This window comes from Protomyctophum parallelum (assembly GCF_964188405.1).
Source record: "Protomyctophum parallelum genome assembly, chromosome: 23".
Classification (NCBI taxonomy): domain Eukaryota; kingdom Metazoa; phylum Chordata; class Actinopteri; order Myctophiformes; family Myctophidae; genus Protomyctophum; species Protomyctophum parallelum.
Window position 1 is genome coordinate 29,439,851 of NC_139715.1, and position 13,789 is coordinate 29,453,639.

The 13,789-nt window shown below is 46.2% G+C and overlaps 1 protein-coding gene across 1 annotated transcript; it reads right to left on the minus strand.

Moving 5' to 3' along the window:
* Window positions 1-408: 408 nt before the first annotated feature.
* On the minus strand, window positions 409-13,455 carry cobll1a (cordon-bleu WH2 repeat protein-like 1a; the record flags this gene model as incomplete). Its single annotated transcript, XM_083758473.1, has 8 exons — window positions 409-499; window positions 5,180-5,276; window positions 6,093-6,299; window positions 7,484-7,593; window positions 8,807-8,848; window positions 10,845-11,070; window positions 11,632-11,833; window positions 13,361-13,455. 8 exons carry the CDS (start codon window positions 13,453-13,455, stop codon window positions 468-470), a joined length of 1,011 nt encoding a protein of 336 aa, XP_083614599.1. The 3' UTR covers window positions 409-467.
* Window positions 13,456-13,789: the final 334 nt, after the last annotated feature.

Below are 13,789 nucleotides of genomic sequence, written 5' to 3' on the forward strand. Positions count from 1 at the left end.
GACCCCTCCCCAGTTTGTCATGCATTAGTCTACGGACCCCCATTTAATGGCATTTTTTATCTCTGGGGGGGACCCCCAATGCATATTGTAATGTTAATTTAACTCTGAGAGTTACAGACCCATAAGGGTCCATTTGGTTCCTAACTATCATTTATCTGGGGACCCCCTGGAACTCCCTCAAGGACCCCACTTTTGGGAACCACTGATGCAGGGGTACGATGGCAGCTTGCGAAGACAGACAGACAGACAGACAGACAGACAGACAGACAGACAGACAGACAGACAGACAGACAGACAGACAGACAGACAGACAGACAGACAGACAGACGCAGGAGGAAGACGAGGAGGAGGAAGAGGAGGCGGCCACGGCAGGAGGAGGAGATAGGGAGGAGTAGGAGGAGAGGAGGGAGGAGTCCCAGTCCCCTCCGTCCAATGGGAGCCCAGTAGGAGGAGAGGAGGGAGGAGTCTCAGTCCCCTCCGTCCAATGGGAGCCCAGAGTCTGGAAGCAGGGAGAAAACAGGACAACCAGCGTTGGTTTGACTGATCTATCATCTTAATTTCACAGTATATGGAAGAATGGCTTTCAAACGTTACTGTGGACCAGAGCCATAGAGCGTCGCAGTCCCGCCCCCTTTCATGACCACGCCAGGCCCAGTCCCGCCCCCTTTCATGACCACGCCAGGCCCAGTCCCGCCCCCTTTCATGACCATGACAGGCCCAGTCCCGCCCCCTTTCATGACCACGCCAGGCCCAGTCCCGCCCCCTTTCATGACCAAGCCAGGCCCAGTCCCGCCCCCTTTCATGACCACGCCAGGCCCAGTCCCGCCCCCTTTCATGACCACGCCAGGCCCAGTCCCGCCCCCTTTCATGACCACGCCAGGCCCAGTCCCGCCCCCTTTCATGACCACGCCAGGCCCAGTCCCGCCCCCTTTCATGACCATGACAGGCCCAGTCCCGCCCCCTTTCATGACCATGACAGGCCCAGTCCCGCCCCCTTTCATGACCACGACAGGCCCAGTCCCGCCCCCTTTCATGACCACGCCAGGCCCAGTCCCGCCCCCTTTCATGACCACGACAGGCCCAGTCCCGCCCCCTTTCATGACCACGCCAGGCCCAGTCCCGCCCCCTTTCATGGCCACGCCAGGCCCAGTGTTTGCGTTATGACAAATGTGTGTATATGTGTTCTGCATAATTGGCTGCTGTGTCGCAAGACAAATTTCAGTGTGAACTGACAATACAGTACTATATCATATCATATCATATCATACAGTATCTAGACTCGATTGCCTTGTGCAGCCCTGCTCTCTGTCCGCATGGAAACCGCGACCTACAAATGTCAGTACCACCACAAATAAATGATAAATAAACTGCTCCTAAACAACCTTCATCTGATGCAGAATATAGACAACGCTCCAACTGATGTTCACAAGCGCTCTTTATTTACCCCACCGTGAAAAACTATAAATAAAAATACTATAAACTATAAAACCACACAAACAAAACAACTTTTAACACAATTATTTATAAACATGTCCTTTTTGACAATGTCCTTTTTGACAGTCACGCTGTATTTCCTTTTAAATGTCCATATTAATGAAATCGTTAACAAAATTGCATGATGGTAACCATGGCAACGAATGGTGTCCGTTTCCTGTTTCTGCACAAGGAGGGAGAGTTTATTTCCAAACAGTTTTTTATACCCAGCACCCTAATCAAGGGAACTTGATTCGGCTGGAGGGGCACTTCCTGACGAGGGAACCTCCCGAGAGCACTTCAAGTCAAGGGACTGGTTTCAGAAAGGGCCTATAGGAGTACTGTTGTGATAGTCTGGGCTGACGCGGCGGTGTGTGACGCACTGTCGCGTCGTCGCTATGAAAGAAAAACAGCGAGGGAGTGAACCAAAGACAACAACACTTTAGATTAACTGCCGAGACCAAAGTATTCAAAGCACAACAGAAATGGCTTCCCGAGCTGGTTAGGGAAACCGTTCCAAATGAAAGAGAAAGCCTTTATGAGCCGAGGAGGAGGAGGTGGAGGTGGAGGAGGAAGAGGAGAAGGAGGAGGAGGATGAGGAGGAGGAGGACGAGGACGAGGAGGAGGGGTGTTACTGATGTTTGAAACAGCAAGAACCTGGTTGGAACTGGTTGGAATAACGTGTTCCTTCCACGCGCTACGTCCAACCAGGGAAACTCCTGTCAGGTGTAAAGTAGCAACTTGGACACTCAAGCATGAAGGAAGCATGAGTTAAGTCCGTTGCTCTCCCCAGGTTGGCGGAGGGTGTGTAGAGCCCAGGATCACATTAGATGATTGAACAGGGGTGAAAAATGGGTGACAAAATCGTTGGATAAAAAATATATATAAAAAAAAAGCAAGAACCCACATTAAACAAAAGGATGTCCATCGCTTATGGCAACAGAACTATGGAATGGCGCAGTCAAAAATGTGCAATTTAAAGGTATATTCAGTGATTTCACTAAAAAAACCTTAGGTTTCGTTTTTGGCTGTGGGACCCAGCCTTTCGTCCAATCAGGATAGAGAGTCAAAAACGAAACCTAAGGTTTTTTGACCCCCAGGGGTTAACTGGGGCCAGGGAGGAACTCCTTATATGGCCAGCACACTCTATAGTAGGGAGGATTATCACAACAAAACAAAAAAATAAGTGATATTTGAATTAAATGAAATCACTGAATATACCTTTAAGAAAATGTTTAGAGATAATATAGTTGATAAATATAAAACATTATTAATCTACACCTTTTATAATTTCCACCATGTGAGTTGACCTTAATGTCTTCCTTTGTTTTGCCTGCTGTATCGAAGGTTGTTATTGTTTGTTTTGTTATTACTCGTATATTTAGTACAATACAAGTTAAAAAAGGGTATAGGCACTATAAGCTACGGCTTCAGCCTACATACAACTACACCTTTTCGCTCCGAATATTGTCTGTAAAGTCTGTCGTAAATGACCCTGTACATGATTTAAGATCCGTTCATTCAGCCCTTTTTTCCGCACGGCCAAAACATGCCACGCGTCTGCGATTCTGTTCTATAACGACCGCGAGAATAAAGGTCCTCTCAAGACCACTTATGATAACGGATCTCTGTGTTAGCTAATTACCATATATATCATCAGGCTTCATTTAAGTCTGTATAAGTGGAGAGGAAGAGACACAAAAGGCGCCCAGAGCAGACGTGAACCCCAGAGGGGTGACCGTGAGGGCATATCAAGAACTGGACGTCCAACACAATGGAACTAACGTTGGGACAATAAGACTGAGGAGAGCGTGTCCCGCGAACAAGGACGAGGGGGTCACTTTAACCCATTTAGACCCGAAGACGCGTCTGTGTCACCCTATAGCTTTTAACCACTTTAAACCATTCGTTTAAACTTAAAAAAATAGCAGATCTACAAGCTCACAGCACGGCCCTCTATTTATGTGCAAATCCTTGAATATATTCTTTCACAATCTATCTCATACCTGTACTTCTCGGGGTGTCCCTGGGCTGGAACAACATATTTTCAGAAATAGTTTGAGAATGCACCGATACAGAAACATAAGACATTTTGTAGAATCTGGACTCGGTCTTAAATGGCTTAATTGACCCTGAAGGAGGCGGACATTGTTCCGCCTGGATAAAGGTCACATTCTGAAGCAGCTCTGACTACATGTGCTCGCCGACACCATTTGCTTTTGACACTCTTAATCTTGACTCAGCGGCGATGCTTTTTTTCCCTTTTTTTTGTGTGTTTCTGACGGAAGTCATGAAGGATTTGGAACAACTGTATAACAGCTGTAATACTAATTACAACTTAATAAAGTTAAGGGTCATTTTGGAGAACAACAGCTGTAATACTAATTACAACTTAATAAAGTTAAGGGTCATTTTGGAGAACAACAGCTGTAATACTAATTACAACTTAATAAAGTTAAGGGTCATTTGGGATCTACTAGTCCGCGACTACTGCACATTTGACCAGAGTGCTCGCCTGTTTCAGAATGAATTACGTGGAAGTGTGATGTCATTCGTGGAGGTGTGATGTCACTCAGTGGAAGTGTGATGTCATTCAGTGGAAGTGTGATGTCATTCGTGGAGGTGTGATGTCATTCAGTGGAAGTGTGATGTCATTCAGTGGAAGTGTGATGTCATTCAGTGGAAGTGTGATGTCATTCAGTGGAAGTGTGATGTCATTCAGTGGAAGTGTGATGTCATTCAGTGGAAGTGTGATGTCATTCAATGAATAAAACGTCAACATTCTAATTAAACTAAAATGACAGAGGGAAAAATAAGTGTCTCAGCGATGGACTGTGTCACTGGGTCGGCTCACATTTAATTGAGTTAGGTCTCCCTCTCCTGGTCGGAGAATTGCAACGATGTCCGAACTACAACAAAGATGGCGGCATATTTACTAGTGTCCAATCTGGTGCATGGGCCAGTCTGTTCTGCCCCAAATGAACTACAACAAAGATGGCGGCATATTTACTAGTGTCCAATCTGGTGCATGGGCCAGTCTGTTCTGTCCCAAATGAACTACAACAAAGATGGCGGCATATTTACTAGTGTCCAATCTGGTGCATGGGCCAGTCTGTTCTGCCCCAAATGAACTACAACAAAGATGGCGGCATATTCACTAGTGTCCAATCTGGTGCATGGACCAGTCTGTTCTGCCCCAAATGAACTACAACAAAGATGGCGGCATATTCACTAGTGTCCAATCTGGTGCATGGACCAGTCTGTTCTGCCCCAAATGAAATACCGAAGTACCAACATCGTCAAGCAGAAGGTGAACAACGAAAGGGTCGACATTTCTCAATACAGGAGTTATAACATTATATCATTATTAATTAAAATAAGTCCCGGAGAGTAACTTAAAAATATATATGTAGGCCTATATCATTATCAGCTTAGTAGTGAAGTCCCTTCTTCTGACATCACTTGGCTCAACGGTCACTGAGTTGCACCTCCAGCCTGACAGCGTCTCAGGTTCGAGTCCCGATCCCGACGACCTTTCCTGCGTGGCACATACACCACACCACCCCCCCCCGCCCCGGACCCCCCCTAGACTTGCTTCAAAACGCCACTGAGCAACTTCCACTGAAATGGGGCCAACGCTCCGGTTCGGTCTCCATCCTTTCATTACTCTTTGATACGAAGTAACGAGTCCTAAACGATGCGTTACCTCTAACGGCCCATTGGCCGGACGGCTCCAGGTGTGCACAGGGAGGGGGCGGAGCCAGCCTCTTGATCCGCCTCCTCAAGGTGGATTCCGCAGAGTTCTGAGAAAAGAAAAAAGATCACATTTAGTTTATTTTATTTTATTCACACCTTGAGGTTGACTTTCCACCGTTGGACATTAAAGGAGAAAAATAAAAAGAAGGGGAATATAGGGCTTGTCTGAGGACGACCTAGAGAGAATAAAAAACGGACGTCCCGGCGCATTGCGAGTTTGCGACGAATTGTTGCCCCTCCCTCTGGAATGTATATACCAGCCCCTACCTCCCTTCATCAATGGGTTGGATTGGGGGGGGGGGGGGTCAGTCCCTGCTTGGCACTCAGCATCAATGGGTTGGATTGGGGGGTCAGTCCCTGCTTGGCACTCAGCATCAATGGGTTGGATTGGGGGAAGAGTCCCTGCTTGGCACTCAAATACCGCCTGCGCCCGCAACATTAGCACCGGCCTCAGGTCAAATACCGCCTGCGCCCGCAACATTAGCATCGGCCAGCAGGTCAAATACCGCCTGCGCCCGCAACATTAGCATCGGCCAGCAGGTCAAATACCGCCTGCGCCCGCAACATTAGCACCGGCCTCAGGTCAAATACCGCCTGCGCCCGCAACATTAGCACCGGCCTCAGGTCAAATACCGCCTGCGCCCGCAACATTAGCACCGGCCTCAGGTCAAATACCGCCTGCGCCCGCAACATTAGCATCGGCCTCAAGTCAAATACCGCCTGCGCCCGCAACATTAGCATCGGCCTGCAGGTCAAATACCGCCTGCGCCCGCAACATTAGCATCGGCCTCAAGTCAAATACCGCCTGCGCCCGCAACATTAGTATCAGACGCAGGCCGTCTCTACATGCTAACCACACCCACCTCTGCTCCCCGCAGGTGGGCGGAGCCCAGGTCGTTGGGCACACTGTGGAACGCTCCCAACGGAGGCTGTGGGGCTCGCCGCTTCTTCGACGGCTCCGCCGGCAGCGTGCCCGCTGGGTCCAGGCCGTCCCCTCGATGTGTGTGGGGCCCGGGCAGCGTGCCCGCTGGGTGGCGCCCGGGCGAGGCTGGGGCGCTCACCGACACAACCTTGGGAGGAGAGAAAACGATATGATCATGATCGCACACAGCACGAACAGCAGCTGGAGGTATAGGACTGGGTGCAATTGACCATTTGCAGACCTCGGCCATGTTTCCATCAGAGTTTGGAAGCACTCGTTTTCAGTAAAGCAACGTCCTGCTGCCTCCTGCGTTATGTACCAATTCAAAACAGGTGGTACGCACTACGCAGGGCAAACTTCCAAACTCCAGCACTTTGAAAAAGAATCATCTGCAAGGACACAAAGTAGCTCATGTCTAACATGTCTGCAGTGGATTTTTATGAAACAAGACATATAGTCCTTGCTCACAAAGAAAGGCTCGGCGCGCCTAATCTAAGGAGCTACTGTATACTAAGCTCTTAATTTCTGACTTCAACATGCCTCTCGTTCCTAATATGAAGCAAGCGATCATCAGCGACTTTATCGTAATGTCAGCGAGGTAAGCAAGCAAAAATATGTCTCCCGGTTCTCCCCGGAAACCCCGGCACTGATGTCCAGACTATGAATAGGCCTTAAGCGGTTGCAGAAGTAGACCGACACCGTACCGTACCTTACTGTACAGTAAAGTAGATATGTGGGCCGACACCGTACCTTACTGTACAGTAAAGTAGATATGTGGGCCGACACCGTACCTTACTGTACAGTAAAGTAGATATGTGGGCCGACACCGTACCTTACTGTACAGTAGAGTAGATATGTGGGCCGACACCGTACCTTACTGTACAGTAGAGTAGATATGTGGGCCGACACCGTACCTTACTGTACAGTAAAGTAGATATGTGGGCCGACACCGTACCTTACTGTACAGTAGAGTAGATATGTGGGCCGACACCGTACCTTACTGTACAGTAAAGTAGATATGTGGGCCGACACCGTACCTTACTGTACAGTAAAGTAGATATGTGGGCCGACACCGTACCTTACTGTACAGTAGAGTAGATATGTGGGCCGACACCGTACCTTACTGTACAGTAGAGTAGATATGTGGGCCGACACCGTACCTTACTGTACAGTAGAGTAGATATGTGGGCCGACACCGTACCTTACTGTACAGTAAAGTAGATATGTGGGCCGACACCGTACCGTACCTTACTGTACGGTAAAGTAGATATGTGGCCTGACACCGTACCGTACCGTACTGTACGGTAAAGTAGATATGTGGCCTTACCGTACCTTACTGTCAGGCTTTTTCTTTTTTCTTCTGAACAGGCTGAGAAATCCTTTGTCGTCTTTCTCCTTTTCTTTCTTCTCCTTCTTCGGTTGGTTTGTAACTTCAACCAGACCTGCAACATAAAGAAAACAAAGAAAACCCACATCACTGATTCATGCTTTAGCAGCCATCCATCCATGGTCTCTAGATGAAGGAGAAAAGCCTCCATGTTTGGAATATAAATTAACCCAAATAAATGGCGCAAATCTTTGAATATATAATATTCTTTCAGAGTGAACCTTTTTAACTCAAATCTTTGCTTCTGGGAGGTCCCTGGGACAACATAATTATGTTCAGATTGGGGGTCGGCGGCCAATTACATATCATTATTGGGGTTCCTTGACATGAAGATGTTTGAGAACCACTAGCCTGAGCTAACGTGTTAGGTTTCTGGTCTAGAGGGGTGGGTCGCGGCTCAGATTTGCGCACGCCCTGATTGGATCTCATCGATCTGTCCGTCACCCCCGGCCCCTCCTCTCCCCCCTAGTGCAGCGCTACGTCACATCATTTGGAGCAACGCCCACCCGGAAGGGTTGACTCACACTTTTAGACCAGAGCGGCCAATGCGTTCCTCCAGGCTTTCAATTTTTGCACCAACAAAAATGAAAGCCTGGTACCGAGGCTAGAGAACCACTGACATAGAAATAGAAATAGAGGTTTTTTCATAAAACTTGTTTTGTAAAGGGGGACGTCACGTGACAGACGACACACAGTACAGCCCCCCCTAGTAGCGCCCCCCTTCACATTCACTAAATCTTTTGTGGCCAGATGTAATTTCCTGGGGTCTAGTAGGACTATAATAAATAATAAATAAATCGCAGTAAAAACAAAACACGAAGGCCCCCACACACCCCCTGTAGAAAATAGCTAAAATTGTTAAAACAAAACAAAGCAGTAAATGAAGAAGGAATAACACGGTGGCCATTAACTTTCAGTTAATGGCCATTAACTTTCATTTAATGGCCATTAACTTTCAGTTAATGGCCACTGTGTAAAAAAAGTATTGGATAAAATGTTTCATATATGTTTCTATTCATTTAAAGTGTTTCATCCATATACCATCCTGTCATTGTCTATTTGGCATTCATTGTATTGCCCTATAATACTGACTATCACTTACAAAAAATGGATCAATTACTAGATTACCAGGTCTGTCAAGTACACACGGTATTATCAATTCTGTTTTTGTGTGTGTGTGTGTGTGTGTGTGTGTGTGTGTGTGTGTGTGTGTGTGTGTGTGTGTGTGTGTGTGTGTGTGTGTGTGTGTGTGTATGCGTGCACGCTACCTTGTGGTAGAGACGGTGCAATGATCTCCATCGGAGTGACAGCTGTTTCAGAGAGGGAACAATGCCATTAGTATTCAACATTACGCATGCACGCACACACACACACACACACACACACACACACACAGACGGTGCAGGTGCGAGTTTGCAAGAACAGGTGTGCGTGAGTCAGCACAGAAGCGTCTCTCCCCAAGGACAATGGAAAGTACGCCGCGCGCACCAGGTCAACAGCCTCTCAAGCCACAGCAACCCAGCAAATGGAAGCGACAATTGAATTAACATGCCATGTTTCTGGAGGATTCATTTTCCTGGCTGAAGCACTCAGAGATTTAGAATTCTCAACACGGATCAGGAAGGCCTTTTTCCACAGGATTGTGCAGACAGACAGACAGACAGACAGACAGACAGACAGACAGACAGACAGACAGACAGACAGACAGACAGACAGACAGACAGACAGACAGACGGACGGTGCAGAGTCGAGGAATACTGGACTGAACTCACGCCTGCGTTTGCCCGTTTTTCCTCACGGTATTTTCCCCAGTGAGGGGGATTACGGAACAACGGAAGCTCTGATCATGAGTAAAATAGAAATGCTTCCGTCGTACAGTCTAGAGCAACGGAAGCTCTGATCATGAGTGAAATATAAATGCTTCCATCGTACAGTCTGGAGTAACGGAAGTTCTGATCATGAGTAAAATATAAATGCTTTCATCGTACAGTCTGGAGTAACGGAAGTTCTGATCATGAGTAAAATATAAATGCTTTCATCGTACAGTCTGGAGCAACGGAAGCTCTGATCAATTCATGAGTAAAATATAAATGCTTCCATCGTACAGTCTGGAGCGACGGAAGCTCTGATCGTGAGTAAAATAGAAATGCTTCCATCGTACAGTCTGGAGCAACGGAAGCTCTGATAATGAGTAAAATATAAATGCTTCCATCGTACAGTCTGGAGCGACGGAAGCTCTGATCGTGAGTAAAATATAAATGCTTCCGTCGTACAGTCTGGAGCAACGGAAGCTCTGATCATGAGTGATAAAGCGGTGGTGGAGCCTCCTCCTCGCTTAGTCTTTACAGTCGCACACATTGATCCTAATGTAAATGGTAATCATCTAGGCATATACAGAAATGGGAATAAGCACTAAAGATGTTTTAAAATATATTTTTGTGAACGGAAATGTCAAACAGATTACTCAGATTTAGTTCCAGACCCTATATAGCATTCGGAGATTGTGGAATAGTTATAGGAATATAATCAACTGGTGTTTTGATCATTTAATAAGATATATGAGCGGCGGTGGCTCAGGGGTAGAGTGGCTGGATGGGAACCGCAAGGTCGCCAGTTCGAACCCTGTGGGCTCCAACCAGAGTTATGTTGAAGTGCCCTTGAGCAAGACACTAAACCCCTAATTGCTCCTGATGTGCTGGTTGGTGCCTTGCATGGTTCCCTCCGCCATTGGTGTATGAATGTGTGTGTGAATGGGTGAATGTAATGCACAATTAATCTATGTAAAGCGCCTTTAGATAAAGGCACTATATAAATGCACCATTTATATGAATTATCCTCCAAATATGAATACACAACTATTTGGGACAGCATATATATATATAGAGCGTCGCAGTCCCTCCCCCTTTCAGAACAACGAGTGGCCCAGGAAATGAATCGCAATGCATTTTGACCATAGGCATTTCTTAAATTATTTATTTAAAGACCTTTTAAGCGTCGTACGAAGCCAACACAATATTTTGGACCAAACAAATAATTACAAAGAAGAAAAACAACAAAAAGTGTTGTAACCTGCCGTTTTTTTCTACTTTCTAATTCTTTGTTTGGTCCAAAATATTGTGTGTGTTGTCATGATTTGTCACGACAAGAGTTGGCTTCGTACGACGCTTAAAAGGTCTTTAAATTAATAATTTAAGAAATGCCTATGGTCAAAACGCATTGCGGTTCATTTCCTGGGCCACTCTTTGTTCTGAAAGGGGGAGGGACTGCGACGCTCTATAGTGGCTATTGGTTCAGGTTGTCTCTTACCAGCTGTATCTTTGGCATAGATTTCCCTCAGTCCGTGGTCGTTCAGGGTCTTGGTCAGGTCCAACGACTCGCTGGACTGCGAGTCTCTCATCAGGACGGTCGTCGGCATGTTTAACTCACACTTGTCGGAGATGGCGGGCAGCAGCAGCTCCAGAGGCACTCTGGGGTTCACTCTCACCACCGTCTTGTGGCTCCGTTTGTAGTTTATCAGCAGACGGACCGACGCCTGCAGGCATGTGGAAAAGTCTGGAAAAGTCTTCCTGAATCCTAAAGGTTTTCTGAAAAACCTATGTTTCTATGTCAGTGGCGCTGTGCATGACCTATGACCTATCAAACCTATATTTCTATGTCAGTGGCGCTGTTCATGTCAAGGACCCCCAGAATTAGTTGTATTTTGTTGCCGCCGACCCCCATCTGAAAATATGTTGTTCCAGGGAACCCCCCCCCCCCCCCCCCAGAAGCAAATATTTCAGTTAAAAACATTCGCTCTGAAAGAATATGTATATATATATATATATATATAGATCAAAGATCAAAGATTTGCGCCACATTTTTCGCGATTTTTCAAAAAGAGCTTGTAGATCTGCTATTGTTCAATAGCTAAAGTAAAACATAATGCTTAAAACACCAAAAGGGGTTCCCGTCCAGAATGTCTTAACGCATACTGTAGGTTTTATTTAATGGATGTTAGATGTTATTTTTATTTAATGAGTGTTAGATGTTATTTTTATTTAATGGATGTTAGATGTTATTTTTATTTAATGGATATAAGATGTTATTTCGTCACCTCGGGCATGTAAGGCCTCCTTGCCTTCTCCTCGGTCACCTTGGGCTTCAGGACGATCTTCTCGGCTTCCAGGGAGCCAATGAGAGAGTTGGGCTTGAAGCCTACGCTGTTCCTATTGGCCGAGAGGATCTCGACGGTGTAGTCGGAGGGGTTCAGGTGGTAACTGGCACAGAGCGTGACCAACACGTCCATCACTGGCTTACTAGGAAAAACAAACAAATAAGAGAAGAATTCATTTGAAAATAGACAACACGATGACAACAAATTCATTTCGCTGCCTGCCGTGCCACTAAAATGTAGAACGCCCTACCAATCAGCCGTTTCAGAAATGTGAATCCCTAGACTCCTTCAAAGCAACTCTCAACTTTAGAGCACTTACAGACGGCTGCCAAGCATAATATAATGACATTTGGATAATGTTGCCTTGTCTATGGTGTGGTCACATATACCTGACCTTATATGGGTTGTCTATGGTGTGGTCACATATACCTGACCTTATATGGGTTGTCTATGCCTGGTGTGGTCACATATACCTGACCTTATATGGGTTGTGTTATCATACCAAAATATAAACTAGAGACATGTTGTAGGAATACAAAAAGATATATATATATTATTTTTTTTGGTGGTACCAATTGATGCATATATCAGTGTTTCGCCCTGCACTATACCAGAGGTTCCCAAACTCTTTCATAATGGATCCCCAAATTGACACCAATTAGCCTGCGAACCCCCATTTGAAAATATATGCCAGGGACCCCCATAAGACTTCTACGGCTCTAGCAGTGAATATCAACCCGTTTAATTTCAAGGACCCCCCAGTTTGACATGCATTAGTCTACACACAGACCCCCATTTAATTTAATGGCATTTCTATCTCTGGGACCCCCAATTTATATTGTAAAATCAATGTTAATTTAACTCTGAAAGTGTACACTCTCAGAGTTACAGACCCATAAGGGTCCATTTGGTTCCATTTGTACACTCTCAGAGTTGCAGACCCATAAGGGTCCATTTGGTTCCATTTGTACACTCTCAGAGTTACAGACCCATAAGGGTCCATATTTTTCCATTTGTACACTCTCAGAGTTACAGACCCATAAGGGTCCATTTGGTTCCATTTGTACACTCTCAGAGTTACAGACCCATAAGGGTCCATATTTTTCCATTTGTACACTCTCAGAGTTACAGACCCATAAGGGTCCATTTGGTTCCATGTTGTGTACACTCTGAGTTGCAGACCCATAAGGGTCCATATTTTTCCATTTGTACACTCTCAGAGTTACAGACCCATAAGGGTCCATTTGGTTCCATTTGTACACTCTCAGAGTTACAGACCCATAAGGGTCCATTTGGTTCCATTTGTACACTCTCAGAGTTACAGACCCATAAGGGTCCATTTGGTTCCATTTGTACACTCTCAGAGTTACAGACCCATAAGGGTCCATTTGGTTCCATGTTGTGTACACTCTCAGAGTTACAGACCCATAAGGGTCCATTTGGTTCCATTTGTACACTCTCAGAGTTACAGACCCATAAGGGTCCATTTGGTTCCATTTGTACACTCTCAGAGTTACAGACCCATAAGGGTCCATTTGGTTCCATGTTGTGTAGACTCTCAGAGTTACAGACCCATAAGGGTCCATTTGGTTCCATTTGTACACTCTCAGAGTTACAGACCCATAAGGGTCCATTTGGACCCCCTGGGGGTCCCCGGACCCCACTTTACCTCCCGTGTGCCGTAGCGCTCTTCTCCGTGCCTCCCGGCAGTACCACGGACAGACAGTGGTCCCTCTCCAGCGGGCTCACGCCGTTGTCGTCCATCACACCAGATCTACAGCGGCGCCCTGGGTCAGGAGAACCTGGGCACAGTGGTGGGAAGAACTATGTGACGCTTGTAGATCGGATATTTTCAAATTATTATTTGACTGTTTGACCAGTTTTTAATGGTATTGGTGTTTGACCAGTTTTTAATGGTATTGTTTTGTTGATTGTTTTTGATGCAGTAAATTGTCTTTTTTTATTTTCTTGCATTCTGAGGTATTAAAAAAGGTGTCATCTTGGGGACCCCTCCAAAACCATGTGGGGACCCCCCTGGGGGTCCCGGCCCACAGGTTGAGAACCACTGGCCTATGGAAAGAAATCCAGAGCCCCTGAA